Genomic DNA, 25,586 nt, shown 5'->3' on the forward strand with positions numbered 1-25,586 from the left:
TGTATAAAAATTGGAAAGCATTGGAAATACGAGGGCCTACAAATAAATTAAGCACACGAGCTACGGAAAATATACTAATCTATCAGACTTTGACGCAACCCAACGTCAACCTCTCCTCCACCAATGGCAGACGCCGCCGTATTTTCTCCCGCCGGTGACGGCCTATCGCCTAACTCCGGCATCGAAATCATCGTAAGGCTTTAATAGTCATTATATTTTTGTGCCGTTAATTCACCGCCCGAGGACTGTATCACCTCTCACTTACCCCCAATTCGGTGCCCTAATTTTTTTTCTTATTTGCTTCTCTACGAATTCCAAATATTGTTGCTTGGTTTTTCAGTACTTATAATTTTTTACTATCTTTTAACCTTTTCTTATGCATGCATTTTCTGTATGGTTCATCAATGTGAATTTGACGTATCAATCTCATTTATGTTCGCTGTGAAATTTTTGTTTCTGATTCTTTTATCTGCTGCATATCTCTGTAGAAACAGAAATTTTGAAATAATGTAACAGGTTGAAAACTATCATGTTTGTTTGCTAGATATCATAATGTGGATTGCAATAAGAGTCTGTGATTTTTGTGAAATCTATAGTGTATAAGCGGTGTATTCCGGCCAATACATATATGTGCATGTGTGATAGTGAAAATAATGCTTAGTGAATCCAGAGGTAGCCTAACTTTTTTGTTTTTGGAAGTATCTTTATAAGAAAAACACTATCTTGCTTGTGGTGCGACGACTTGCTCTAAGTAGTCTCACTCGGGTTTGGTTCTAGTGTCAGCTTAGTTTACTTTTTTGCTGCTGCTGCTGTTGTGTACTTGTGAAGGTGGATGAAACTTCTGAAAACAGTGAGGACCTTCTGGATGAAGGAGAGGAATGCTTCAAGATTGAAGCACGCGACCTTGGAAATGAAGACAGAAAAATACTTAAACTCAAGAACACTGATCTTGAGAATGCCATTGAACAAGTGCTTGGAAGTGAAGGAGCTGACCTTGAAAATGATGGCAAGCAGGTGCTCGGCATTCATAATGTGGATGAGAGTGAGCATGTGATCGAAATTGAGAGGAATGACCATGAGGGCAACTATGAGCAAATGCTTGAGATCCAAAGCAATGACAGGGACAGCAGCAGTGACCAAATGCTTGGTATTTCTGCCAATGGTGCTCAAAATGATCATACACTAGGAAAGTCTTATCTCCAACCTGTTGAGGGAATGGAGTTTGAATCATATGATGATGCCTATAACTTCTACAACTACTATGCCAAGGAGCTTGGATTCGGTATAAGGGTCAAATCTTCATGGACAAAACGTAATAGCAAAGAGAAGCGTGGGGCAGTACTCTGTTGCAACTGTGAGGGCTTCAAAACAATGAAAGAAGCGTGTACTCGAAGAAAGGAAACAAGGACAGGATGTCTGGCAATGATAAGGTTGAGGTTGGTGGAGTCAAACAGATGGAGATTGGATGAAGTAAAACTAGAACATAACCATTTATTTGATCATCAAAAGGCTCAAAACTCCCGGTCAAATAAGAAGATAGAAGCAGGGATCAAGAGGAAGTCGAGTTCTGCTGTTGATGTGGAAGTGAAAACAATTAAGCTTTATCGAACTCCAGCTCTCGATGCAGTAAATTATGGAAGCTCAAGTGAAGGAGGTTTCAGCCACCATACAGACCAGTTGAAACGTTTAAAATTTGGAAATGGTGATCTTGAAGTTATGCAAAATTATTTTCGTCAGGCACAGCTTGCTGACCCAAACTTCTTTTATGTTATGGATTTAAACGATGAAGGGTATGTAAGGAATGTTTTCTGGATCGATTCCAGGTCAAGGGCTGCCTATGGCTATTTTAGTGACGTGGTAGTTGTTGACTCAACATGCCTGTCAAAAAAGCACAATATTCCGCTGCTCTCATTCAGTGGACTGAATCACCATGGTCAATCTGTGTTAATGGGTTGTGGGTTGCTCGCTGAAGAAACCTTTGAGACTTATGTTTGGCTGATGAGAGCATGGCTGACATGTATGTTTGGACGTCCTCCACAAACTATAATCACGGACCAATGCAAGGCACTGCAGGGTGCAATCTCTGAAGTTTTCCCAAGGGCTCATCATTGTCTCCATTTACCCCTTGTGATGCAGAGCATTCACGAAAGGTTAGGGGAGGTGGGGGAGTCGCAAGTGTTTCAAACAGTATTAAACCGAACAGTGTACAGCACAACAAAGATAGAAGAATTTGAAACAGGCTGGGAGGAGATGATTCAACATTTTTCCATGAGCGATCATGAATGGCTCAACAGCTTGTACGAAGACCGAGAAAGATGGGCCCCGGTTTACTTTAAAAACTCCATTTTTGCCGGAATATTTACTTATCAGCCCGGTGAATACACAAATCCGTTTTTCCATGGCTATTTAGATGATCAAACGAGCTGGACTGAATTCTTCAAGGTATACGAATCACTTCAACAAAAAATGATCCAGAGGGAGGCTCTTGATGATATTGAGTCGAGAGAGTTTAGACCAGTGTTAAGCACGAGATGCAGTTATGAGACGCAGGTCTGTGAACTGTATACCAAAGAGATATTCTTGAAGTTCCAAGAAGAAGTGGCGCTGATGCATGGTTGTTTCAGTGTTACTCACGTTCATGTGAACGGGCCAATAATAACATATATGGTTAAAGAACGAAATGATGGAGGAGATGCAATGGAGGCTCATAACTTTGAAGTTGTATATGATAAAGTTGGGATGGAGGTTCGCTGCATTTGTTGCTGCTTCAGTTTCAGAGGATATTTATGCAGGCATGCATTGACCGTCCTCAACTACAACAGTACAGAGGAGATCCCCGGCCAGTACATCTTGACGCGGTGGAGGAAGGACGTGAAACGCCTATACATTCCTAATATTGGCTCCAACAATATCGACATCAGCAATCCTGTGCAATGGCACGAGCATCTGTACAGGCGCGCCATGCACGTGGTTGCGGAAGGAATGGCTTCGCCAGAGCATCATATGGTTGCCTGGCAAGCATTTAAGGAATCGCTCAATAAGGTAAGGCTTGCTGCAGAGAAACCTGTGTAGTGTAGAGTAGCAATATAGGGAATGGCAATCATGAAATCTTGCCAAATTGTATATACATTGATTGTCTTTGTTCTTGATGATACACAGAATAGTTTTTATACACAGTGGCTGAATTGTATTGTCTTAACCTCCAATTACTAGTAATTCAACAATAATAAAAAAAACAAGTTCCCCAAATCCAAAATTCATTCAGTTCATATGTATATACTCCTAATACAATGACTAACACAGTGTAGAGAACCAAGACTGGGATTCAGGACATTATCCAATTCAATGAACCTAATACAATTCTAATACAATTCATATGTGTAGCTTCTTGCAAATGCTATTATTGAGAACTCTCAATCTAGTAGGTTCGCTTCACCGGACAGGCTACACATCAATGAGTGTTATCCATGACATTATCGAGTAGACGGCCTAAGAAGTTATAAGATGAGCCTCCTTCCACAAGGGCCACTCTGCTCTTGTCATGCAGCTCTTTCACCTTCAGTCGGATCTTGTTTTCTGGGTCCATCAGCTGCCTAATTGCACTCTCTATCGTTCCTGCAGACACAATCACACCACTATCCTTCCTGTAGTCAATCTTGATCTCAACGGCCATTTCATACTCTTTGACTAGCTGGAATGCATTGGCCTGCTGCTCTGCAAACAGCGGCCATGCTGCTACAGGCACTCCGCACCACACACTTTCCAGAATCGAGTTCCACCCACAGTGCGACACAAATACTCCCACAGCAGGGTGAGACAGCACAGCCATCTGGGGTGCCCACCCGATCACCTTCCCGATTCCATTAGTAGTTCTGAGGAACCCTTCAGGCAATACTTGTTCAGGGTCCTCATATTCCCCTGGAAACTCAATTGTACCTTCAGGAGGTGGCTTTCTCAACGACCACAGAAACCGGACTCCACTCTGCTCCAGCGCAGTAGCAATTTCCTTCACCTGATCGCCCTCAAAACTTCCATTGGTGCCAAAGCAGAGAAACACGACTGATGAATGGGGCTGCTCGTCCAGCCACGCGATGATCTCCTCACGCTTCCTCTTGTTCTCATCAGTTTCTTCACCTCCCCCTTGAATCATCGGCCCTAATGGATAAACAGGTGGAATTCTGGGATCAGCAGAGAGCGAGCTAATTGCGTGGTGCTCGAATTCAAGAAAGGTGTTGACGATGATCCCTCTGCTCTCTCTGTATCTTCTGATAAAATCTAGAAAACCAGTCTCCTTGTCGAATACTCTAGCAGGCCACACTTTTGCAGGTACTGGATTAACATAAGTCGGAATAGAGATCTCCACATCGGAATCCTCGTACTCTTTCAAGTTTTTGCCATGATCATCTCTCAAGCTCTGGAGGTGCAACATAAGCCCAAGAGGAGCTGATCCACTGGGGAAGAAGATGTAAGCCGGGGCGCAGAGCTCATTAGCCACATCAATCATGGGAGTGCAGAACATGTCGAGCACGAAACCAGCAAGTCTCCCTTTCTGGCTCTCCATCATCTCCACCACTGCATCTCTGGCCAGACCCTTCTGGCTCTCCAAGAACAGAAGCGTATGGTTCTTGGCTCCGATCAACCCTGATGTGATGGAATTGTTTTCTTGCAGGTGTAGGAAGTTGATCCGAGGGTGGGGCGAATTGTTAGTGTAGGAACTGATCTTGGTGTCCATGGGAAGTTTCATAAGTAGGATGGTGATGGAGAGGCGGTCGTTTCGATCGGCGAGGAGCTTGGCAGTGTCAACTGCTGACACCAGGTGGCTCATTACAGGGAATGGAATGAACACCAAGGTTGTTTTGGCATCTGCAGACATCTTTTCTTTGCTGGCAATTTCAAGTGTTAAAAGGTTTGAAGTTATTATATGAGTACTCCATAAGATATACTCCACTAGTAGTATTTGAATAGTCATAATTTAGGCAGAAAGCATTGCTGTCGATCAGTCAATGGAGTCATGGTACATGTATTATTGCACACTATAGAGATGAGTCAAAGTGTAGCACCCCAGACTTTTCCTCTCAATCTATATCTGAAAGAACGTTACGTCTAATATTGTTTTAAGCCGAAATTTTACCTTTATTTATTTTCTACTATGATTAATGGAATAGGCATAAGTTTTAATAAAAATTGGACCAAGAACTATTTTATTCTTTTACCAGCCCATTTCATATCCAATTATTTTTGAGCAGTTTCCACTTTGCTAAATTTTTCTCAACACCAATCTGTTACAACCATCCTTCAAAATCTCAACTATCTTACATATTTCACGTTCCCACAATCTGGCACCACATTCATTCAATATGAAAGTATCATAAAATAGAGCTAACAAAACGAAGTTGATGATTTGAAGAATCAAGCACAGTTTAATTGGTAATGCGTAGTAGTAGTAGGAGTACAATTTATAAGAGAGTCAATGTAAAAAAATAAAAGAAAAGTTGGTAAACTATACGATAAAACAACAATAATATGATGAGTATTCGGTTGGCTAATAAACCAATAGTAGAAAATAAATGTATCAAAATTCATACACATTATATTGACACAGCAAATTTTCTCAACTCACTACTAATTATAAATCAATTAAGATTAAAAAAACATGAATTTGGATGTGTGGTTGATTGCGCACAACGAGCCATAATCGTATTCACGAAGAGCACGGTAACATGAATTCCTGGTGAGATTACACTTGCTAGAGCAGTATCAGGTTGTAAGGGGATTGAGTTGATGATACAAAATAATAGAGCGCCAAGTTGTTGATTTGAAGAAATAAAATTCGTTACCTTAATAGGAGTGCAACTGTTCCATCTTCAACTTTGTTTCCACCCAAACGAAGAAAAGGAGATAAAAGTAATGGTAAAAATGAGGGTATGGGAAGAAGCGGTTATCAAGGAGTGGGGAAGTTTTCAGTACCGCAGCTCCATAAATATGTAATTACAAAAAGAATTCTTCAGCTTTTATAACTAAAATCACGTTGCCTTTTAGTAAAAAAAACATAATTTTATTTAAATAATACTCCCTCCGCCCGCAAATAAGAGTCCCGTTTTTCCATTTTAATCCGTCCGCGAATAAGAGTCCCGGTTCACTTTTACCATAAATGTTAATAGGGTCCCACATTCCACTAACTCATTCCACTCACATTTCATTTAAAACTAATATATACAAGTGAGACCCATTTTCTACCCATTTTTCTTCATTTCTTAAAATCCGTGCCGCTGTAAAATAAGACTCCTAATTAAGTAGTACTACTATCTATTTTAAAATGATATTTCCTTAAATATCCCAAAAGTCACATTTTATATGTTGTATAGATATAAAATGGGATTCCTAATAGAGTAGTATCTATTTTAAAATGAAAAAATGGAACTCCTAATAGAGTAGTATCTATTTTAAAATGATATTCCCTCCGTTTCATAGTAATGGAGACAAAACTTTTCGTCACGGAGATTAAGAAAAATTGTGTTAGGTGAGTTAAGTAAAGAGAGAATAAAGTGAAAAATGAAAAAAGGTAGAGAGATGAAGATAGAAAAAAGTAAGAGAGAGTAAATTAGGTGTGGAAAAATGTGTTGACTTTTACTAAAAAGGGAAATTACTCTATTACTATGGAACGGAGGAAGTATTTCCTTAAATATCCTAAAACTCACCTTTTATATATTGTATAGATTAGATATGGAATAATAATCTCTCTTCGCTCTACAGAAGGTGTAATTTCTTCGGAATTTTCTGTGTATGTGATCTGCCAACCACATGTTTGGGAAAATTCCGCATCGGTAAGATCCTTTCTCTCCTTAGATATATTTATTTTTCTGCATTGTTTAAATAGTATTAGTTAGTTTCTCCATCTGGATATACCCTCTCTTACAATCTTCTTGTTGCCAGTTACTAGTTATTCAACAATCAAAATAAACAAGTTCGCCTAAATGCATTCAATTCCCGAGTTTAAAAAAAGAGTGAGATTCATGAAATGCTGCTTAATCAAATGCTATTTATGGGAACTCTAATTGGAACCAAGACTCTTGCCAAATTGTATATACATTGATTGTCTTTGTTCTTGATGATACACATTGGCTGAATTGTTATTGTCTTAAACATCTTGAATTAGTCATTGGCATTATTAGCATTACGAAAGTTTGCCATAATAGAAAAACGGAATCGTCAGGGTCATCCTAGGCCCGACTCTAACCTGAGTCCTTCCAGGCTCGACCCTAACTAGGGCTCATCCAGACCCGAACATGGGCTAGTTTCTGTAGATAGATATACCCTATTTTACTCTCTACTTATGTCCAATTACTAGTAATTCAACAATCAAAAGAAACAAGATTGCCAAAACCAAAATGCATTCGATTCATATGCATATAATACAATGAGAACCTCTAACACAAGTGTAGAGAAACAAGACTGAGATTTAGGAAATGCTGTTTCAGTTTCTTGCAAATGCTATGACTGGGAGCTCTCAATCTAGTACATTCACTTCACCAGACAGGCTAGACTTCAATGAGTATTATCCATGACATTTTCTATCAGATGACCTAAGAAGTTATAGGACGAGCCTCCTTCTTCAAGGGCCAGTCTACTCTTGTTGTGCAGCTCTTTCACTTTAAGTCGGATCTTGTTCTCCGGGTCCATTAGCTGCCTAATTGCACTCTCTATCGTTCCTGCACCCACAATAACATTACTTTCCTTCCTGTAATCAATTTTGATCTCAACCGCCATTTCGAACTCTTTGACTAGCAGGAATGCATTGGTCTGCTGCTCTGCATACAGCGGCCATGCTGCCACAGGCACTCCACACCACACACTTTCCAGAGTCGAGTTCCATCCACAGTGCGACACAAATCCTCCCACAGCAGGGTGAGACAGCACAGCCAACTGGGGGGCCCACCCGATCACCTTCCCGATTCCATTAGTATTTCTGAGGAACCCTTCTGGCAGTACTTGTTCAGGGTCCTCATATTCCCCTGGAAACTCAATTGTACCTTCAGGAGGTGGCTTTCTCAATGACCACAGAAACCGGACTCCACTCTGCTCCAGCGCAGTAGCAATTTCCTTCACCTGATCGCCCTCAAAACTTCCGTTGGTGCCAAAGCAGAGGAACACAACTGATGAATGGGGCTGTTTGTCCAGCCATGCAGTGATCTCCTCACGCCTCCTCTTGTTCTCATCAGTTTCTTCACCTCCCCCTTGAATCATCGGCCCTAATGGATAAACTGGTGGAATTCTGGCATCAGCAGAGAGCGAGCTAATTGCGTGGTGCTCGAGTTCAAGAAAGGTGTTGACGATGATCCCTCTGCTCTCTCTGTACCTTCTGACAAAATCTAGAAAACCAGTCTCCTTGTCGAATACTTTAGCAGGCCACACTTTTGCAGGTACTGGATTAACATAAGTCGGAATGCAGATCTCCACATCTGAATCCTCGTACTCTTTCAAGTTTTTGCCATGATCGTCGCTCAAGCTCTGGAGGTGCAACACAAGCCCAAGAAAAGCTGATCCACTGGGGAAGAAGATGTAAGCTGGGGCACCGAGCTCATTAGCCACATCAATCATGGGAGTGCAGAACATGTCGAGCACGAAACCAGCAAGTCTCCCTTTCTGGCTCTCCATCATCTCCGCCACTGCATCTCTGGCCAGACCCTTCTGGCTCTCCACGAACAGAAGCGTCCGGTTCTTGGCTCCGATCAACCCTGATGTGACAGACTTGTTTTCTTGCAGGTGTAGGAAGTTGATCCGTGGGTGGGGAGAATTGTTAGTGTATGAACTGATCTTGGTGTCCACGGGAAGCTTCATAAGTAGGATGGTAATGGAGAGGCGGTCGTCTCGATCGGCGAGGAGCTTCGCAGTGTCTACTGCTGACACCAGGTGGCTCATTATAGGGAATGGAATGAACACCAAGGTTGCTTTGGCATCTGCAGTCATCTTTTCTTGGCTGACAACAAATTTAGTGGAATTTTAAGTGTTTATAGGTTTGAAGTTATTACATGGAGTATTTATATGATGTAGTAATATACTGTATTAAGTTTTTGAATAGTCATAATTCTTAGGAAGTAAGTATTGGATAAACGTCATGGCTTTGCTGTCAATGGAGTCATTGTATATGTATTATTGCTCATTTCAGAGATGGGTCAAAGGGAAGTCGTTGTCTCTATTTATTTAATTATTGCTTTATCTAATTCCAACACCTTCACAGAACATCTTGAGAGCAGCAGCCAGAGTGATGCCAAGCAGTAATCTTCTTTTTTCTACCTTTTTCTGTTACTTTTACACTTTTTTTTTATTTAATAAATTCATTAGATTAGTTTTCTTGTACATATTTTGCTTTGCATCAGTTTTCTGTAATTAAATATACACTCTTTTACTCCACTTACTAGTAGTTCATGAATCCAAAGTTACAACACCAAAATGCAGTTGCTGTGAATAATAGCACTTTCACTAGAACAGAAAATGCTATTTTAGCTTCTGGTAAATGTTAAGTATTCTGACTAGAACTAGTTCATGGGACTCATAGCGAAGAACTTACATTCATTAAGCCATTCACTTCACCAACTATGCTACTACTAAAGGACGAATCTCCGAGAGTAATCATCCATGACATTTTCGAGTAGATGACCTAAGAAGGTATAGGACGAGCCACCTTCCACAAGGGGTGTCCTACTACTGCCGTGCACCTCTTTCACCTAAGTCGGATCTTGTTCTCCGGTTCCTCCTGCCTGATTGCATTCTCTATTTTCCTGCAGGCACAATCACATCAGTATTCTTCCTGTAGTCCATCTTGATCTCAATGGCCATTTCAAACTCTTTCACTAGAAGGAATGCATTGGCCTGCTGTTCTGCATACAAATGGAACCATCCACAGGTCCAAAGCAGAAGAGCACCACTAATGAGTGTGGTTGTTCATTCAGCCACGCGATGATTTCCTAGTACTTCCACATGTCCTTATCAGTTTCTTCACCTCCCCCTTGAATCGTTGGGCCTATGGTGGGAGTTTCTCATCAGCAGAGAGTGAGTTAATTACGTGGGGCTTGAATTCAAGAAATGTATTTATCACAAACCCTCTGCTCTCCTTGTTCCTTCTTACAAATGATTTTGAGTTGGGCCAGCAGGCCACACTTTTGCAGGTACAGGATGGACATGAGTCGGGATAGAGACCTCCGCATCTGAATCCTCGTACTCTCTCATGTCCCGCTGCGATGATCATGCAAGCTCTGGAGATGCCCAAAAGAAGCTGATCCACATTAGCCAGATCAATCATGGGAGTGCAGAACATGTTGAGTCTCTAATTCGTGGACTTAATTTGCTCGAGTTTGAGAATTGGCATCCGTGATCGAATTCAGGTTAGCTGCTTAGTTAATCTTACAGTTAATTTTAAAATACAGATTAAATATTAAATTAAGCTTGGTGATTTCACCTTACTGCAGGGGTTGTTTCTTCGGAAGTTTCTCTGGTATTATGTCACATGCCAACCATATTTGTGAAAATTCCCATCCGCCGCTGCTCTAAGTTTGTAAGCGTCTTTCTCTCCTTCGATTTATTCATTTTTCTGTTTTGTTTTAATATATTAAGTTAGTTTCTGTAGTTAGATATACCCTCTTTCACTCTCTACTAGTAATACAGACAATCAAAAGAAACAAGTTCGCCAAAGTGCATTCAATTCATATAATTTAAAACAAGACTGTGATTCAGGAAATACTGTTTTAGCTTCTTGCAAAAGCTGTTCACCAGACAGGCTAAACTTCAATGAGCATTATCCATGATATCTTCGAGTAGACGACCTAAGAAGTTATAGGACGAGCCTCCTTCTACTAGGGCCGCTCTAGTCTTGTCATGCACCTCTTTCACCTTAAGTCGAATCTTGTTCTCCGGGTCCATCAGCTGCCTGATTGCACGCTCTATCGTTCCTGCGGCCACAATCTCACCACCATCCTTCTTCCTGTAGTCAATCTTGATCTCAATGGCCATTTCAAAATCTTTGACTAGCTGGAACGCATTGACCTGCTGCTCTGCAAACAGCGGCCATGCTGCCATAGGCACTCCACACCACACACTTTCCAGAGTCGAGTTCCACCCGCAGTGCGACACAAATCCTCCCACAGCAGGGTGAGACAGCACAGCCATCTGGGGTGCCCAACCGATCACCTTCCCGATTCCAGTAGTAATTCTGAGGAACCCTTCTGGCAATGCTTGTTCAGGGTTCTCATATTCCCCTGGAAACTCAATTGTACCTTCAGGAGGTGGCTTTCTCAACGACCACAGAAACCGGACTCCACTCTTCTCCAGCGCAGTAGCAATTTCCTTTACCTGATCGCCCTCGAAACTACCTCGGGTTCCAAAGCAGAGAAACAAGACTGATGAATGGGGTTGTTTGTCCAGCCACGCAATGATCTCCTCATGCTTCCGCTTGTTCTCCTCATTTTCTTCACCTCCCCCTTGAATCATTGGCCCTACTGGATAAACCGGTGGGACTCTTGCATCAGCAGATAGCGAGCTAATTGCGTGGTGCTCGAATTCAAGAAAGGTGTTTACTATGATCCCTCTGGTCTCTCTGTACCTTCTGGCACATTCTAGAAAACCAGTTTCATTGTCGAATACTTTAATAGGCCACACTTTTGCAGGTACTGAATTAACATAAGTTGGGATAGAGATCTTCTCATCTGAATCCTCATACTCTTTCATGTTTTTGCCATGATCATCTCTCAAGCTCTGGAGATGAAACATAAGCCCAAGAGTAGCTGATCCACTGGGGAAGAAGATGTAAGCCGGGGCGCCGAGCTCATTCGCCACATCAATCATGGGAGTGCAGAACATGTCGAGCACGAACCCAGCAAGTTTCCCTTTCTGGCTTTCCATCATCTCCGCCACAACATCTCTGACCAGACCCTTATGGCTCTCCGCGAACAGAAATGCCCAGTTCTTGTCTCCCATCGACCCTGATGCGACGGACTTGTTTTCTTGCAGTTGTAGGAAGTTAATCTGAGGGTGGGGTGATTTGGTAGTGTAGGAACTGATCTTGGTGTCCACGGTCCGCTTCATAATTAGGATGGTAATGTAGAGACGGTTGTCTCGATCGGCAAGGAGCTTGGCAAAGTCTACTGCTGACACCAGGTGGCTCATTATAGGGAAAGGAATGAACACCAGGGTTTTTTTGGCATCTGCAGACATCATTTCTTTGCTGGAAGAACAAGAGAGAGAACAAATTTGGTGGAATGTCAAGTGAAAATAAAATATATGTGTAGATGTAATAATATAGTCAGAATTCACAGGCAAACGTCATGGCTTTGCTGTCAATAGAGTTTCTTCAGTTAGTATCCACTTAGGACTTTACTCAATCAAGAAAGCCTAAACATTCACAAACTCCCTCAAGACTCCTATTTACAACACTAACATTTAAAGTTGACGAGATCTTTAATTTAGAGATTATTTTTAGAATTCATTACATGCATGACTTATATGATAAGGATTCAAGAACTATCATCAATGATAAAGATTGTGTGCAAGAGTCATGTTAATTGATTAATCACATGGTAAAGATATAGAAATTCGTTACCTGAAAAAGGAACTCTGTGTGAGAGGCGTAGAAATGGGCAGCGCCGGAGGAGAGGAGCCACTGAGTGAGGAGGGCGTTGGAGGAGGGGAGGGACTGAGTGAGGGTGGTTCTCCAACTTTATAAGGGGCTGGTAAATGGTTCTTGCAATAATTACAAGGGGATGTTAGAATCTAATTTGTAGAAATACAGCTATTAATTATATAATGAGGACAAGAGTTTGGTGCCAACCTTTTGTCTGAACCCATAAAGAATCTAAATTTAGGGTGTGTTTGATAAGTGTTTTTTTTTTTCTTTTTTTTTTAATTTTATTTTATAAGAGATGGCATATATATGAAACAATAATTTATTTGAGAAAAAAAGTAATTTATTTATGTATATTATTAAAAAGTATAGACATATATATATAGTATAGGGAACGTGCATAATATTATAGTATTTGTGTATAACGTTTTAAAATTTATTTAAACTATAAAATGTAATTATTGCATACTTTAATTCAAATTTAAAAAATAATAGAGAAATAATTCAAATATAAAATAAAAATTTGAAAATGAGGCAAAGACTAATAAAGTGTTTTTAATTTGTTAACTAATTATATTTATTATTTTAATATTTAAATAACACATCAAAATGACTAATATAATCTTGTTTTGGTTGTACAAAATTTGGTTGTTTATCATTACTCTATCTGAAATGAGGTGCGTTATATTGCTAACTATTTAAGTTGTTAACTCTGCTAACTCATCAATATAGTATATAAAAAATGTCAACACGGTGACATCAAAATGCCAACACATAATATCAACACATTATATTGAAGCTTAATAAAATTATGTGTTGACATTTTAATATCATAGTGTTGATATTTTTAATACACTGCATTGATGAGTTAGCAAGTTAACAGAAAGTTAGCGATTGCTATCTGAAATTAGTTGCAAGGGTAGACAACTTGAATCGGTTCTCAAGCGATCACCCAACAAAAATTGCATACCATAATATAATTGGTAGCTCATCGATTATGTACAGCAAGTGTCCCATACTCCCGTCCCGACAACCAATTAATGTGTCACCATTTTTTGTTTTAAAATTATTAAAGTAGGCCCTTGAAGCTCATTTAATGGGCTAATTTGTTGGGCCAAAAGAAGATGTAGTACTATAATATATTGAGCTATCTTAAGAAAGCCCATATGCGGTTCAAATGTAGTACTCCCTCCATCCGCTAATAGGAGTCATACTTCTCTCTTTCTCTCTGGCATGAGTTTTAAGAAAATATTAAGAAAAACGGATGAAAGAAAGTTAGTTAGTCCCACTTGTATATGGTACTCTCTTCATCCCATTGAATATGACTCAATTTTCTTTTTAGTTTGTCCCAATCAAAATGACCAATTACTAAAGATGGAAACACCTTTTATCTCCACTATTTCATCTTTTACTTTACTCTCTCCACTTAACATATAAAATAAAATAAAGTTGCATAAAATCAAGTGTCCCTAAGAAGGAGTCATCTTCCTTAGGATTGAGGGAGTATTAGTTTAAAATGACATGCGAGTGTAATGAGTTAATGAAATGAGAGACCTCTTTACCATTTATAGTAATTATGAATCGGGACTTCTATTAGCAGACGGACTAAAAATAAAAAAATGAAGGGAGTAGTAACCGTAAGACATTTCTTTTATATGAAGAGAATTCACATGACACACTCTGATTTGTGACGCTATTTTGTTTGAGTATGAGAAACTGCGGCACCATGCTCGAATTTAGGTGAGCTTAATTCAGCTTACAGATGTTATAGTAATATGGATGAATTAGGTATTGAATAACAATATCTCTCTCCCTCTCTCAGCTAGGTGATTTCACTTTACTAAAGGTGTAATTCTTCGGAAGTTTCTATGTGTTTATGTGATCTGCCAACCACATGTTTGTGAAAATTCCCAATACGCGGCTGCTCCAAAATTTGTAAGCTCCTGTCTCTCCTTTAGTTTATTTATTTTTCTGTTTCGTTTTAATATAAATAGGCTAGTTTCTGTAGCTAGACATATCCTCTTTTACTCTCTACTTGTTACCACTTGATAGTAATTCAACAATGAAAAGAAACAAGTTTGCCACAATGCATTCAGATTTCAGATCATATGAATATAAAACAAGACTGAGATTCAGGAAATGTTGTTTAGCTTCTAGCACATGCTATTATTGGGAACTCTCAATGTATTTATGTCACTTCACCAAACAGGATAAACTTTAATGACTATTATCCATGCCATTTTCGATTAGACGACCTAAGAAGTTATAGGACGACCCTCCTTCTTCAAGGGCCGCTATACTCTTGTCGTGCAGCTCTTTCACCTTAAGTCGGATCTTGTTCTTCGGGTCCATCAGCTGCCTGATTGCACTCTCTATCGTCCCTGCAGCCACAATCTCACCACCATCCTTCTTCCTGTAGTCAATCTTGATCTCAATGGCCATTTCAAAATCTTTGACGAGCTGGAACGCATTGACCTGCTGCTCTGCAAACAGCGGCCATGCTGCCATAGGCACTCCACACCACACACTTTCCAGAGTCGAGTTCCACCCGCAGTGTGACACAAATCCTCCCACGGCAGGGTGAGACAGCACAGCCATCTGGGGTGCCCACCCGATCACCTTCCCGATTCCATTAGTATTTCTGAGGAACCCTTCGGGCAATGCTTGTTCAGGGTCTTCATATTCCCCTGGAAACTCAACTGTTTCTTTAGTTGGTGGCTTTCTCAACGACCACAGAAACCGGACACCACTATTCTCCAGCGCAGTAGCAATTTCCTTCACCTGATCGCCATGGAAACTTCCACGGGTGCCAAAGCAGAGAAACACGACTGATGAATGGGGTTGTTTGTCCAGCCACGCGATGATCTCCTCGCGCTTCCTCTTGTTCTCACCAGTTTCTTCGCTGCCCCCTTGGATCACCGGCCCTACTGGATAAACTGGTGGGATTCTGGCACAAGCAGAGAGCGAGCTAATTGCGTGGTGCTTGAATTCAAGAAAGGTGTTTACTATGATGCCTCTGGTCTCTCTGTACCTTCTGACACATTCTAGAATACCAGTTTCATTGTCGAATACTTCAACAGGCCACACTTTTGCAGGTACTGGATTAACATAAGTTGGGATGGAGATCTTCTCATCTAAATCCTCATACTCTTTCATGTTTTTGCCATGATCGTGTCTCAAGCTTTGGAGATGCAGCAAAAGCCCAAGAGCAGCCGATCCACTGGAAAAGTAGATGTAAGCCGGGGCACCGAGCTCATTCGCCACATCAATCATGGGAGTGCAGAACATGTCGAGCACGAATCCAGCCAGTCTCCCTTTCTGGCTCTTCATCATCTTCACCACAACATCTCTGACCAGACCGTTATGGCTCTCCACGAACTGTAACACCCAGTTCTTGTCTTCCATCGACCCTGATGAGATGGACTTATATTCTTGCAGTTGTAGGAAGTTAATCTGAGGGTGGGGTGATTTGGTAGTGTAGGAACTGATCTTGGTGTCCACGGTCCGCTTCATAATTAGGATGGTAATGTAGAGACGGTTGTCTCGATCAGCAAGGAGCTTGGCGGTGTCTACTGCTGACACCAGGTGGCTCATTAAAGGGAATGGAATGAACACCAGGGTTGCTTTTGCATCTGCAGACATCCTTTTCATTGCTGGAAGAACTAGAGAGATAACAAATTTGGTGGAATGTCAAGTGAAAATATGTGTATGCAATTATATAGTCAGAATTCACAGGCAAAACGTCATGGCTACGCTGTCAATAGAGTTGCCAAAATTAGTTCATTTAGTATCTTATATCTACCTAGGATTTCACTCAATCAAGAAAGCCTAAACATGCAAAAACGGCCTCAAGACTCCTGTTTCCAACACTAACATTTGAAGTTGACATGATTAGTTTAATGATTATTTTTAGAATTCATCACATGCATGATGTATGACAACTATTCGAGAACTACCATCTATGACAAAGACTCTGTGCAAAAATAATGCAGCAGTGCTGGCTCATGTCAATTGATTAATCACATGGTGGTGAAGAAAAAGAAATTTGTTACCTGAAACTGAAACTGCGTGTTGAGTCGCAGAAATGGGCAGCCCCGGAGCAGAGGGACTGAGTCAGGAGGGCGTCAGAGGAGGGGAGAGACTGAGTGAGGAGGGAAGAAGAGGGGAGGGACTGAGTGAGGGCGGTTCTCCAACTTTATAAGGGGTTGGTGAATGGTTCTTGCAATAATAACAATTAACAAAGGGGTATTAAATCTAAGTTGCAGAAATACAGCTATTAATTAGTATAATGACGACAAGAGTTTGGTGTCATCCTTTTATCTAAACTCATCTCCTCTTTTTCTCTTCATCTGTTATGGAGTAAATTTTAGGGGAGAAAAAAAGAATCTAAATTTAGGGTGAGTTTAGTTAAGTTTATCCTTTTTTTTGTTTGTACTAGAGATGACATATATCTTAATTAGTTGCAAGTAGACCTGCCCAAGGTTTATCGAACCGGCAGTTAAAACCGAAATTGTAACCGTCGGTTACGGTTCCGAACCAAAACCGTGAGAATTTACCCGAACCAAAACAGCCGATTTTTGAACCGTGGTTCGGTTCAGGTTCAAAAATTTTCGAACCGAAACCGTATCGGAATCGCCGGTTCCGCGCGGTTTCGAACCGAAACCGCGAAAAATCGTCGGAAAACCGTGAAATCAAGCCGGAACCGCAAAAAACCGTCGGTTCGGAACCGGCGGTTTTGGAACCGTAACCGTAACCGCGAAACACTCTCGCGGTTCGGTTCCGGTTCAACAATTTCCAAAACCGGAACCGGCGGTTCCGAACCGTAACCGTCGGTCCCTGAACCGTGGGCACCTCTAGTTGCAAGTCTAGCCAACTCGAACATGTTATATCTCTTTATATTTTCTTTTTTTTGGGTAATGATCTCTTTATATTTTCTAAGAGACTTTACATCTCTTTATATTTTCTGGGTGACTTTCTTTATATCCCCTAAGTGATTTTATATTTATTTATATTATTTAAGAAATTTTACATCTCTTTATATAGTATCTATGTGACTTTTTATTTCTTTATATCTCATATGACTTTATATTTGTTAGTATGATTTAAAAATTACTTTAAATTTAAATTTGCATTTGTCAATTTTTAAGTTTTAATTTATACATAAAATTTATTTTAAATTTTAATTTTAGTAATTTTCGCTAGGATATAGATTAAACAAAATATATGAATTTAGCTCTTACTGTGCCCCATCATCCCGGCCCTCGAACTTTTTCTTCACCGTTTCGCAGCGCCCCACGCTCCTAACAACATTGGTTGAAATCCAATTTTTTCACTTCATCGCCTCGAATGCGCCCAACACTTTTAACCACACTAATTGAAATCTAAACTTGCTCTTTCATACCCTATGATTTAACAACAAAAGTGACGTATAATGCGGTTGGCTATGATAAAACAACAACATAAAATAACTCACTCAAAATCCATACACATTACACCAACAAACCAATTTTTTTGCAACCCACCCTAACTATATAATACGAAAAAAATTATCAATGGGGTTGTGTGGTTGGTTAAGGCAGAATGAGATTTGTGGTGTTCAGAGAGAACACGGGGCACCTAGAGCACGCCGATTGGTGGCGACATGTTTGAGAGACTTTTCGGCTACGACAACAATAACTAACTAAATATGTGATGTTTCTGCTGATGGCATGACGATGAGTTGAGCAGAAATATGTTTTGAGAAGATGAAGGAATGGTGTTAGTTTATTAATACTAAATAACCAACATAGTAAGTACTAGTATTAAGTAAAAGTACATAACATTTTTTTAACTGTTATTTGGTGAAATGGTTGCAGTCAGTGGCGGAATCGGGGGCCAGGAGAGGGCGACCACCCCTTTCCCCTCCGTTAGCTTCCGATAAATTTTATTTCACTCCCTCCATTTTAGGATCCTGTATCCGCCATCGCTGGTTGCAGAAGTTTAGCAAACTTTTTAATGTCTCGCCATTTTTTGTTTTAATCTTTTGAAAACCAATAAAGTTGGCCATTGAAGTTCATTTTATACGTTAGTGGGTCAGATTGAACTATCTTAAGAAGGCCCATATAAGCAGTATAGGCCCATTAGTCCATTATCGTATCCCATAGGATACAACTTGTGTATTTGTTAGTAGTAATAAATACTATATGTATTAGAATAGTTTTTGTGGCTAGATATACCATCTTTTACTCTTTCCATGTTAGTACTTACTAGTAATTCAAGAATCAAAAGAAACAAGTTCGCTACAATGCATTCAATTCATATGAAACTATAACAACACTGAGATTCAGGAATGCTGTTTTAGCTTTTGCAAATGCTTTTTAGGGGAAGTTACTTAGAACCAAGAACTCTCAATCTAGTGCATTCACTTCACCAAACAGATCTAAACTTCAATAATTATTATCCATGACATTTTCGAGTAGACGACCTAAGAAGTTATAGGACGAGCCTCCTTCTTCAAGGGCTGCTATACTCTTGTCGTGCAGCTCTTTCACCTTGAGTCGGATTTTGTTCTTCGGGTCCATCAGCTGCCTAATTGCACTCTCTATCGTTCCTGCAGACACAATCACACCACTATCTTTCCTGTAGTCAATCTTGATCTCAACCGCCATCTCGTACTCTTTGACTAGCTGGAACGCATTGGCCTGCTGCTCTCCAGACAGCGGCCATGCTGCCACAGGCACTCCACAAAACACACTTTCCAGAGTCGAGTTCCACCCACAATGCGACACAAATCCTCCCACAGCAGGGTGAGATAGCACAGCCATCTGGGGTGCCCACCCGATCACCTTCCCGATTCCAGTAGTATTTCGGAGGAACCCTTCTGGCAATGCTTGTTCAGGGTTCTCATATTCCCCTGGAAACTCAATTGTACCTTCAGGAGGTGGCTTTCTCAATGACCACATAAACCGGACTCCACTCTTCTCCAGCGCAGTAGCAATTTCCTTTACCTGATCGCCCTCGAAACTTCCACGGGTGCCAAAGCAGAGAAACACGACTGATGAATGGGGTTGTTTGTCCAGCCACGCGATGATCTCCCCGCGCTTCCTCTTGTTCTCACCAGTTTCTTCACCTCCTCCTTGAATAATCGGCCCTACTGGATAAACTGGTGGGATTCTGGCATCAGCAGAGAGCGAGCTAATTGCGTGGTGCTCGAATTCAAGAAAGGTGTTAACGATGATCCCTCTGGTCTCTCTGTACCTTCTGGCATAATCTAGTATACCAGTTTCATTGTCAATTACTTCAACAGGCCACACTTTTGCAGGTACTGGATTAACATAAGTCGGGATTGAGATCTCCACATCTGAATCCTTGTACTCTTCCATGTTTCTGCCATGATCGTCTGTCAAGCTCTGGAGATGAAACAGAAGCCCAAGAGTAGCTGATCCACTGGGGAAGAAGATGTAAGCCGGGACGCAGAGCTCATTAGCCACATCAATCATGGGAGCGCAGCACATGTCGAGCATGAATCCAGCAAGTCTTCCTTTCTGGTTCTCCATCATCTCTGCCACAACATCTCTGGCCAGACTCTTATGGCGCTCCACGAACGAAAGCACCCAATTCTTGGGTCCCATCGACTCTAATGTGATGGACTTGTTTTCTTGCAGGTGTAGGAATTTTATCCGAGGGTGGGGTGATTTGTTAGTGTAGGAACTGATCTTGGGGTCCAGGGAAAGCTTCATAAGTAGGATGGTGATGGAGAGGCTGTCGTCTCTATCGGCAATGAGCTTGGCGGTGTGTATTGCTGGCACCAGGTGGCTCATTAAAGGGAATGGAACGAACACCAGGGTTGCTTTGGCATGTGCAGACATGTTTTCTTTGCTGGAAGAACAAGAGAAATAACAAATTTGGTGGAATGTAAAGTGAAAATATGTGTATGCAATGATAGAGTCATAATTCACAGGCAAACGTCATGGCTTTGCTGTCAATAGAGTTGCCAAAATCAGTTCAGTTAGTATCCACCACCTAATTCCACTTGCAATAGTCCCTTAGATTTTATTGCGTGATAAAGTAGTTCTTATGATGCACATTTTTAAGCACAGAAATCCGTGTTATCAAAATCGCGCTAGGGGCTCGGGGCGCACGAGTCTCAATGGAATCGCCCCGGGGTGGGTGTGGCAAGCGAGATCCAGATCCAGGGGGGAGGGTGGGATGACCTGGGCGAGATAGGCGATATATCTTTTTTAAAATTTATATACTTTTCTCCGATATTCTTTCTCTTAAATTGCTTTGTCTTTTTAGAAGACTTTCCTTGCTATATATTCTCTAAATGACTTTATATCTCTTTGTATTTTCTCACTGACCGTATATCTTTATATTCTCTAACTAACTTTATACTCCATCCGTCCCCTATTAGGAGTCACTCTTTGACCGGACACGGATTTTAAGAAATGTAAAGAAAAGTTGGTTGAAAAAGTTAGTGGAATGTGGGACCCATTTTTTTATATTGGTTTTATAATAAAATGTGAGTGAATTGAGTTAGTGGAATGTGGGACCTACTTACTATTTATGGTAAAAATGAAGTGTGACTCTTAATTGGGGACGAACCGAAATGAAAAAGTGTGATTCTTAATGGGGGACGGAGGGAGTATCTCTTTATAAACTTTAAGTGACTTTACGTTTTAATACTCTTTCTCTTAAATTGTTTTGTCTTTTTAGATGACTTTCCTCGCTTTATATTCTCTAAGTGACTTTATATCTCTTTATATTTTCTTATATCTTTATATTCTCTAATTGACTTTATATCTCTTTACAAACTTTAAGTGACTTTATGTTTTGATACTCTTTCTCTTAAATTGTTGTCTTTTTAGACGACTTTTCCCCCCTTATGTGACTTTTCTCGCTTTATATTCTCTAACGACTTTACATCACTTTACAATCTCTAAGTGACTTTATATCTCTTTACATCTCATAAATGACTCTAGATTTCTTATTTTATTTTAAAATTATAAATTTAAATTTGCAATTTTTATGTTTTAACTAGGGGATAGATAAAAAAATAGAATTTGATTGTCACTTCGCTCCGTAATCCTGGCCCCATGATATTTTCTTCTTAGTAACAGCATTGTTTTCACTTTACTTCATGTGTAAATTTTCTGGAAGTTTATGTGATCTGCCAACCATACCATATTAGTAAGCGCCTTTCTCTCCATCAATTTATTTATTTTTCTTTTTTAGTTGTAATATTATTAAGTTAGTTTATCTAGCTAGATTTTGAACAATCAAAAGAAACAAGTTTGCAAAATGCATTCAGTTCATATTAGATTAAAACAAGACTGTTTTAGCTTCTTGCAAAAGCTATTATTGGGAACTCTCAATCTAGTACATTCACTTCACCAGACAGGCTAAACTTCAATGAGCATTATCCATGATATCTTCGAGCAGACGGCCTAAGACGTTATACGACGAGCCTCCTTCTGCAAGGGCCGCTCTAGTCTTGTCGTGCACCTCTTTCACCTTAAGTCGAATCTTGTTCTCCGGGTCCATCAGCTGCCTAATTGCACTCTCTATCGTTCCTGCAGACACAATCACACCACTATCTTTCCTGTAGTCAATCTTGATCTCAACTGCCATTTCATACTCTTTGACTAGCTGAAATGCATTGGCTTGCTGCTCTGCAAACAGCGGCCATGCTGCTACAGGCACTCCGCACCACACACTTTCCAGAATCGAGTTCCATCCACAGTGCGACACAAATCCTCCCACAGCAGGGTGAGACAGCACAGCCATCTGGGGCGCCCACCCGATCACCTTCCCAATTCCATTAGTATTCCTGAGGAACCCTTCAGGCAATTCTTGTTCAAGGTTCTCATATTCCCCTGGAAACGAAACTGACTCATTAGGAGACGGCTTTCTCATCGACCACAGAAACCGGACTCCACTCTTCTCCAGCGCTGTAGCAATTTCCTTCACCTGATCGCCCTGGAAGCTTCCACGGGTGCCAAAGCAGACAAACACGACTGATGAATGGGGTTGTTTATCCATCCACGTGATGATCTCCTCACGCTTCCGCTTGTTCTCATCAGTTTCTTCACCTCCCCCTTGAATCATCGGCCCTACTGGATAAACCGGTGGGACTCTGGGATCAGCAGAGAGCGAGCTAATTGCGTAGTGCTCGAATTCAAGAAAGGTGTTTACGATGATCCCTCTGGTCTCTCTGTACCTTCTGGCACATTCTAGAAAACCACTTTCCTTTTCGAATACTCTACCAGGCCACACCTTTGCAGGTAGAGGATTAACATAAGTTGGGATAGAGATCTTCACATCTGAATCCTTATACTCTTTCAAGTGTTTGCCATGATCGTCTCTCAAGCTCTGTAGATGCAACAAAAGCCCAAGAACAGCCGATCCACTGGTGAAGTTGATGTAAGCTGGGGCTCCAAGCTCATTCGCCACATCAATCAATGGAGTGAAGAACATGTCGAGCACAATTCCAGCAAGTCTCCCCTTCTGGCTCTCCATCATCTCCACCACAACATCTCTGACCAGACACTTATGGATCTCTGCCAAGGCAAACGCCCAGTTCTTGTCTCCCATCGACCCTGATGCGATGGAATTGTTTTCTTGCAGGGGTAGGAAGTTAATCCGAGGGTGGGGTGATTTGGTAGTGTAGGAACTGATCTTGGTATCTGGGGTCCGTTTCATAATCAGGATGGTAATGGAGAGACTGTCGTCTCGATCGGCCAGGAGCTTGGCAGTGTCTACAGCTGACACCAGGTGGCTTACCATAGGGAATGGAATGAACACCAGGATTTTTTTTGCATCTGCAGACATCTTTTCTTGCTGGAAAAACAAGAGACATAATAAATTCTATGGAATGTCAATTGTCAAGTGAATATAATAACATAGTCAGAAATCTTAGGCAAAAGTCATGACTTCACTGAATCAAGAAAGCTAAACATTGTAACATTTGAAGTTGATATAATCTATAATTTAAAGATTATTATTAGAATTCATTACATGCATGACAAGGATTCAAGAACTACCATCTATGACAAAGATTCTGTGCAAGAACAATGCAGCAGTGCTGGCTCATGTAAAGAGAAAGAAATTTGTTACCTGAAAACAGAACTTTGTGTGGAGTTGAGTAGAAATGGGCAGCGCCGGAGGTGGGGAGGGACTGAGTGAGGGTGGTGGCTCTCCTACTTTATAAAGGGGTTGGTGAATGGTTCTTGCAATAATTACAAAGGTCTGTTAGAATCTAAGTTGAAGAAATACAGCTATTAATTAGTATAATGACGACAAGAGTTTGGTGCCAATCCTTTTATCTCGACCTATCTCCTCTTTTTCTCTTCATCTAGTAAATTTTTTGGGAGGAACAAAGAATCTAAATTTAGGGTGTGTTTGATTTAATTTTTCTTTCTTTGTATAAGAGATGGCATATATATGAAATTAGTTACAAATCTAGCCAATTCGAACCTGTGCAGTTCTCAAGCGATCACTCTTTCATACCATAATCGGTGGCTCCTCAAGTATATATAGCACATGTCCCATCCTGACAACCAACATGTCAGATGATCCGCAACCGAGTTAGCCTTGCGGTATACATGTCTCACCACTTTATACCAATTTTTTCTTGAGTGACTTTTCTTCACTTTATATTCTCTAGTAACTTTACATCTCTTTATATTATCTCTTTATATCTTCAGGTGACTTTTTATCTCTTTAGAGCATCTCCAATAGCGGCTAGCCCACCGGCTAGCCGATTCGCGTCGTTAGCCGAACCATTGGAATCGGCCAGTGGCATTTCGGCTAGCCGATCAGCGAGCTCTAGCCGATTTGCGGGCACTAGCCGACCGCTGACCGATCCCGCTAGCCGCCATTGTAGGCTCAATTTCGGCTAGCCGGTTGCATTTTTTTAATGTATTTTTTTATGCATTTTTTTATTGCATTTTTAATGTAATTTTTTTAATTATGTAATTTTTTTTAGGATGGACCTTTTTTTAATTTATATAAAATTATTGCATTTTTATTGCATTTTTACTGTATTTTTTTAATAAATTAGTGAGGAGTATAGTGGGGCGGTGGCTCGTGTGTGGAAGCCCGGATTTTTTTTTATTATGTAATTTTTTTTGATTTTTAGTTAATGTATTTTTTTTATTTAAATAAAATTAATGAATTTTTTCTGTATATGTGTCGTAAATTTAATTCCGTATTTTGTGTTTAATTCAGTAAATGTAGTTGTTTTTGAATTATTTTTATTGCGGCTAGCTTGTGGCTAGCCTTAGGCTAGCTTATTTGATTAAAATGATGATGTGGCAGGTGGAATTTTAGTGCTGATGACGTGGCGGAGAGAGAGAGTGGCTAGCACTGTGGCTGGCCTAAAGCCATTGGAGATGCTCTTAGAGCATCCACAATAGAAATAGGCCAGCCATAGGCTAGTCACTCTCTCTCCCTGCCACGTCAGCAGCACTAAAAATCCACATGTCACATCAGATTTAGGCCGAACCATATGCCAGCTATAGGCCAGCCCGCAATAAAAATAATTCAAAAAATACTACATTTGCGGAATTAAAATTACGATTAAATTACGGAATTAAATTTACGACACATATACGGGAAAATTAATTCATTTCATTAAAAAAAAAGTACAATGATTAAAAAAAATACATGATTTTTTTTTTAAAAAAAAGGGCTTCCACACACGAGCCCCGCCACTCTCTACTCCTCGTCGCCGTCAACGCCGCCGCCACCCGGGGTATCTGAGCCCACGTCGGAACCCCCTACCAGTGCTCTCGAGGCATTCAAATTCACCCGCATGTTCTCGAGCATCGAGTGGAGAAACATCTTCTCCGTGGGGTCAGTTGCGGCCTTCCACTCTTGGAAGACCTTATACATCTGTTCCTCCGTTTTTTGATGCGAGAATAAGGTGTACTCACGTGGGGGGTGCCGAGATGACCTCCTGGGGCGATAGGGGGGTCCTCCCCTCGTTGCCCGT

At 40.7% G+C, this 25,586-nt stretch overlaps 7 protein-coding genes and 2 long non-coding RNA genes across 9 annotated transcripts; 3 read left to right on the forward strand and 6 right to left on the reverse strand.

Moving 5' to 3' along the window:
* Positions 1 to 63: 63 nt before the first annotated feature.
* LOC125207084 (protein FAR1-RELATED SEQUENCE 8-like) lies at positions 64 to 3,172 on the forward strand. The gene is made up of 2 exons (XM_048106293.1): positions 64 to 192; positions 829 to 3,172. The coding sequence occupies exons 1-2, from the start codon at positions 124 to 126 to the stop codon at positions 3,070 to 3,072; spliced, it is 2,313 nt and encodes a 770-aa protein (XP_047962250.1). The 5' UTR covers positions 64 to 123; the 3' UTR covers positions 3,073 to 3,172.
* A 68-nt stretch (positions 3,173 to 3,240) lies between these two features.
* LOC125207085 (anthocyanidin 3-O-glucosyltransferase 2-like) lies at positions 3,241 to 5,941 on the reverse strand. The gene is made up of 2 exons (XM_048106294.1): positions 5,838 to 5,941; positions 3,241 to 4,883 (listed from the first exon to the last, which is right to left on the reverse strand). The coding sequence occupies exon 2, from the start codon at positions 4,871 to 4,873 to the stop codon at positions 3,452 to 3,454; it is 1,422 nt and encodes a 473-aa protein (XP_047962251.1). The 5' UTR covers positions 4,874 to 4,883; positions 5,838 to 5,941; the 3' UTR covers positions 3,241 to 3,451.
* A 1,433-nt stretch (positions 5,942 to 7,374) lies between these two features.
* On the reverse strand, positions 7,375 to 9,005 carry LOC125204099 (anthocyanidin 3-O-glucosyltransferase 2-like). The gene has a single exon (XM_048102654.1). It carries the CDS (start codon positions 8,965 to 8,967, stop codon positions 7,546 to 7,548), a length of 1,422 nt encoding a protein of 473 aa, XP_047958611.1. The 5' UTR covers positions 8,968 to 9,005; the 3' UTR covers positions 7,375 to 7,545.
* Positions 9,006 to 9,950: 945 nt separating this feature from the next.
* On the forward strand, positions 9,951 to 10,602 carry LOC125205709. Its single transcript, XR_007173826.1, has 3 exons — positions 9,951 to 10,050; positions 10,152 to 10,382; positions 10,467 to 10,602. It is a non-coding gene; the product is annotated as an uncharacterized LOC125205709 (long non-coding RNA).
* Positions 10,603 to 10,680: 78 nt separating this feature from the next.
* On the reverse strand, positions 10,681 to 12,765 carry LOC125205704 (anthocyanidin 3-O-glucosyltransferase 2-like). The gene is made up of 2 exons (XM_048104774.1): positions 12,593 to 12,765; positions 10,681 to 12,217 (listed from the first exon to the last, which is right to left on the reverse strand). The coding sequence occupies exon 2, from the start codon at positions 12,208 to 12,210 to the stop codon at positions 10,783 to 10,785; it is 1,428 nt and encodes a 475-aa protein (XP_047960731.1). The 5' UTR covers positions 12,211 to 12,217; positions 12,593 to 12,765; the 3' UTR covers positions 10,681 to 10,782.
* Positions 10,681 to 23,751, reverse strand: LOC125205705 (anthocyanidin 3-O-glucosyltransferase 2-like). Its single transcript, XM_048104775.1, has 3 exons — positions 23,708 to 23,751; positions 21,986 to 23,431; positions 10,681 to 10,767 (listed from the first exon to the last, which is right to left on the reverse strand). Exon 2 carries the CDS (start codon positions 23,420 to 23,422, stop codon positions 22,001 to 22,003), a length of 1,422 nt encoding a protein of 473 aa, XP_047960732.1. The 5' UTR covers positions 23,423 to 23,431; positions 23,708 to 23,751; the 3' UTR covers positions 10,681 to 10,767; positions 21,986 to 22,000.
* On the forward strand, positions 14,271 to 15,835 carry LOC125205708. Its single transcript, XR_007173825.1, has 4 exons — positions 14,271 to 14,353; positions 14,436 to 14,548; positions 15,001 to 15,611; positions 15,709 to 15,835. It is a non-coding gene; the product is annotated as an uncharacterized LOC125205708 (long non-coding RNA).
* On the reverse strand, positions 14,780 to 16,771 carry LOC125205703 (anthocyanidin 3-O-glucosyltransferase 2-like). The gene is made up of 2 exons (XM_048104773.1): positions 16,666 to 16,771; positions 14,780 to 16,275 (listed from the first exon to the last, which is right to left on the reverse strand). The coding sequence occupies exon 2, from the start codon at positions 16,262 to 16,264 to the stop codon at positions 14,831 to 14,833; it is 1,434 nt and encodes a 477-aa protein (XP_047960730.1). The 5' UTR covers positions 16,265 to 16,275; positions 16,666 to 16,771; the 3' UTR covers positions 14,780 to 14,830.
* On the reverse strand, positions 18,880 to 20,501 carry LOC125205707 (anthocyanidin 3-O-glucosyltransferase 2-like). Its single transcript, XM_048104776.1, has one exon. The coding sequence runs from the start codon at positions 20,458 to 20,460 to the stop codon at positions 19,039 to 19,041; it is 1,422 nt and encodes a 473-aa protein (XP_047960733.1). The 5' UTR covers positions 20,461 to 20,501; the 3' UTR covers positions 18,880 to 19,038.
* Positions 23,752 to 25,586: the final 1,835 nt, after the last annotated feature.

The sequence above is a fragment of the Salvia hispanica genome, chromosome 2, assembly GCF_023119035.1.
Source record: "Salvia hispanica cultivar TCC Black 2014 chromosome 2, UniMelb_Shisp_WGS_1.0, whole genome shotgun sequence".
NCBI classification, from domain to species: Eukaryota; Viridiplantae; Streptophyta; class Magnoliopsida; order Lamiales; family Lamiaceae; genus Salvia; species Salvia hispanica.

Bases quoted from the DNA above. Each gene is read 5' to 3' on its own strand.
- LOC125207084 (XM_048106293.1), top strand. From the start codon at position 124: ATGGCAGACGCCGCCGTATTTTCTCCCGCCGGTGACGGCCTATCGCCT. The intron at 193-828 runs GTAAGGCTTTAA...GTACTTGTGAAG, and splicing joins ACTCCGGCATCGAAATCATC to GTGGATGAAACTTCTGAAAA.
- LOC125207085 (XM_048106294.1), bottom strand. From the start codon at position 4,873: ATGTCTGCAGATGCCAAAACAACCTTGGTGTTCATTCCATTCCCTGTA.
- LOC125205705 (XM_048104775.1), bottom strand. From the start codon at position 23,422: ATGTCTGCAGATGCAAAAAAAATCCTGGTGTTCATTCCATTCCCTATG.
- LOC125204099 (XM_048102654.1), bottom strand. From the start codon at position 8,967: ATGACTGCAGATGCCAAAGCAACCTTGGTGTTCATTCCATTCCCTATA.
- LOC125205707 (XM_048104776.1), bottom strand. From the start codon at position 20,460: ATGTCTGCACATGCCAAAGCAACCCTGGTGTTCGTTCCATTCCCTTTA.
- LOC125205703 (XM_048104773.1), bottom strand. From the start codon at position 16,264: ATGAAAAGGATGTCTGCAGATGCAAAAGCAACCCTGGTGTTCATTCCA.
- LOC125205704 (XM_048104774.1), bottom strand. From the start codon at position 12,210: ATGATGTCTGCAGATGCCAAAAAAACCCTGGTGTTCATTCCTTTCCCT.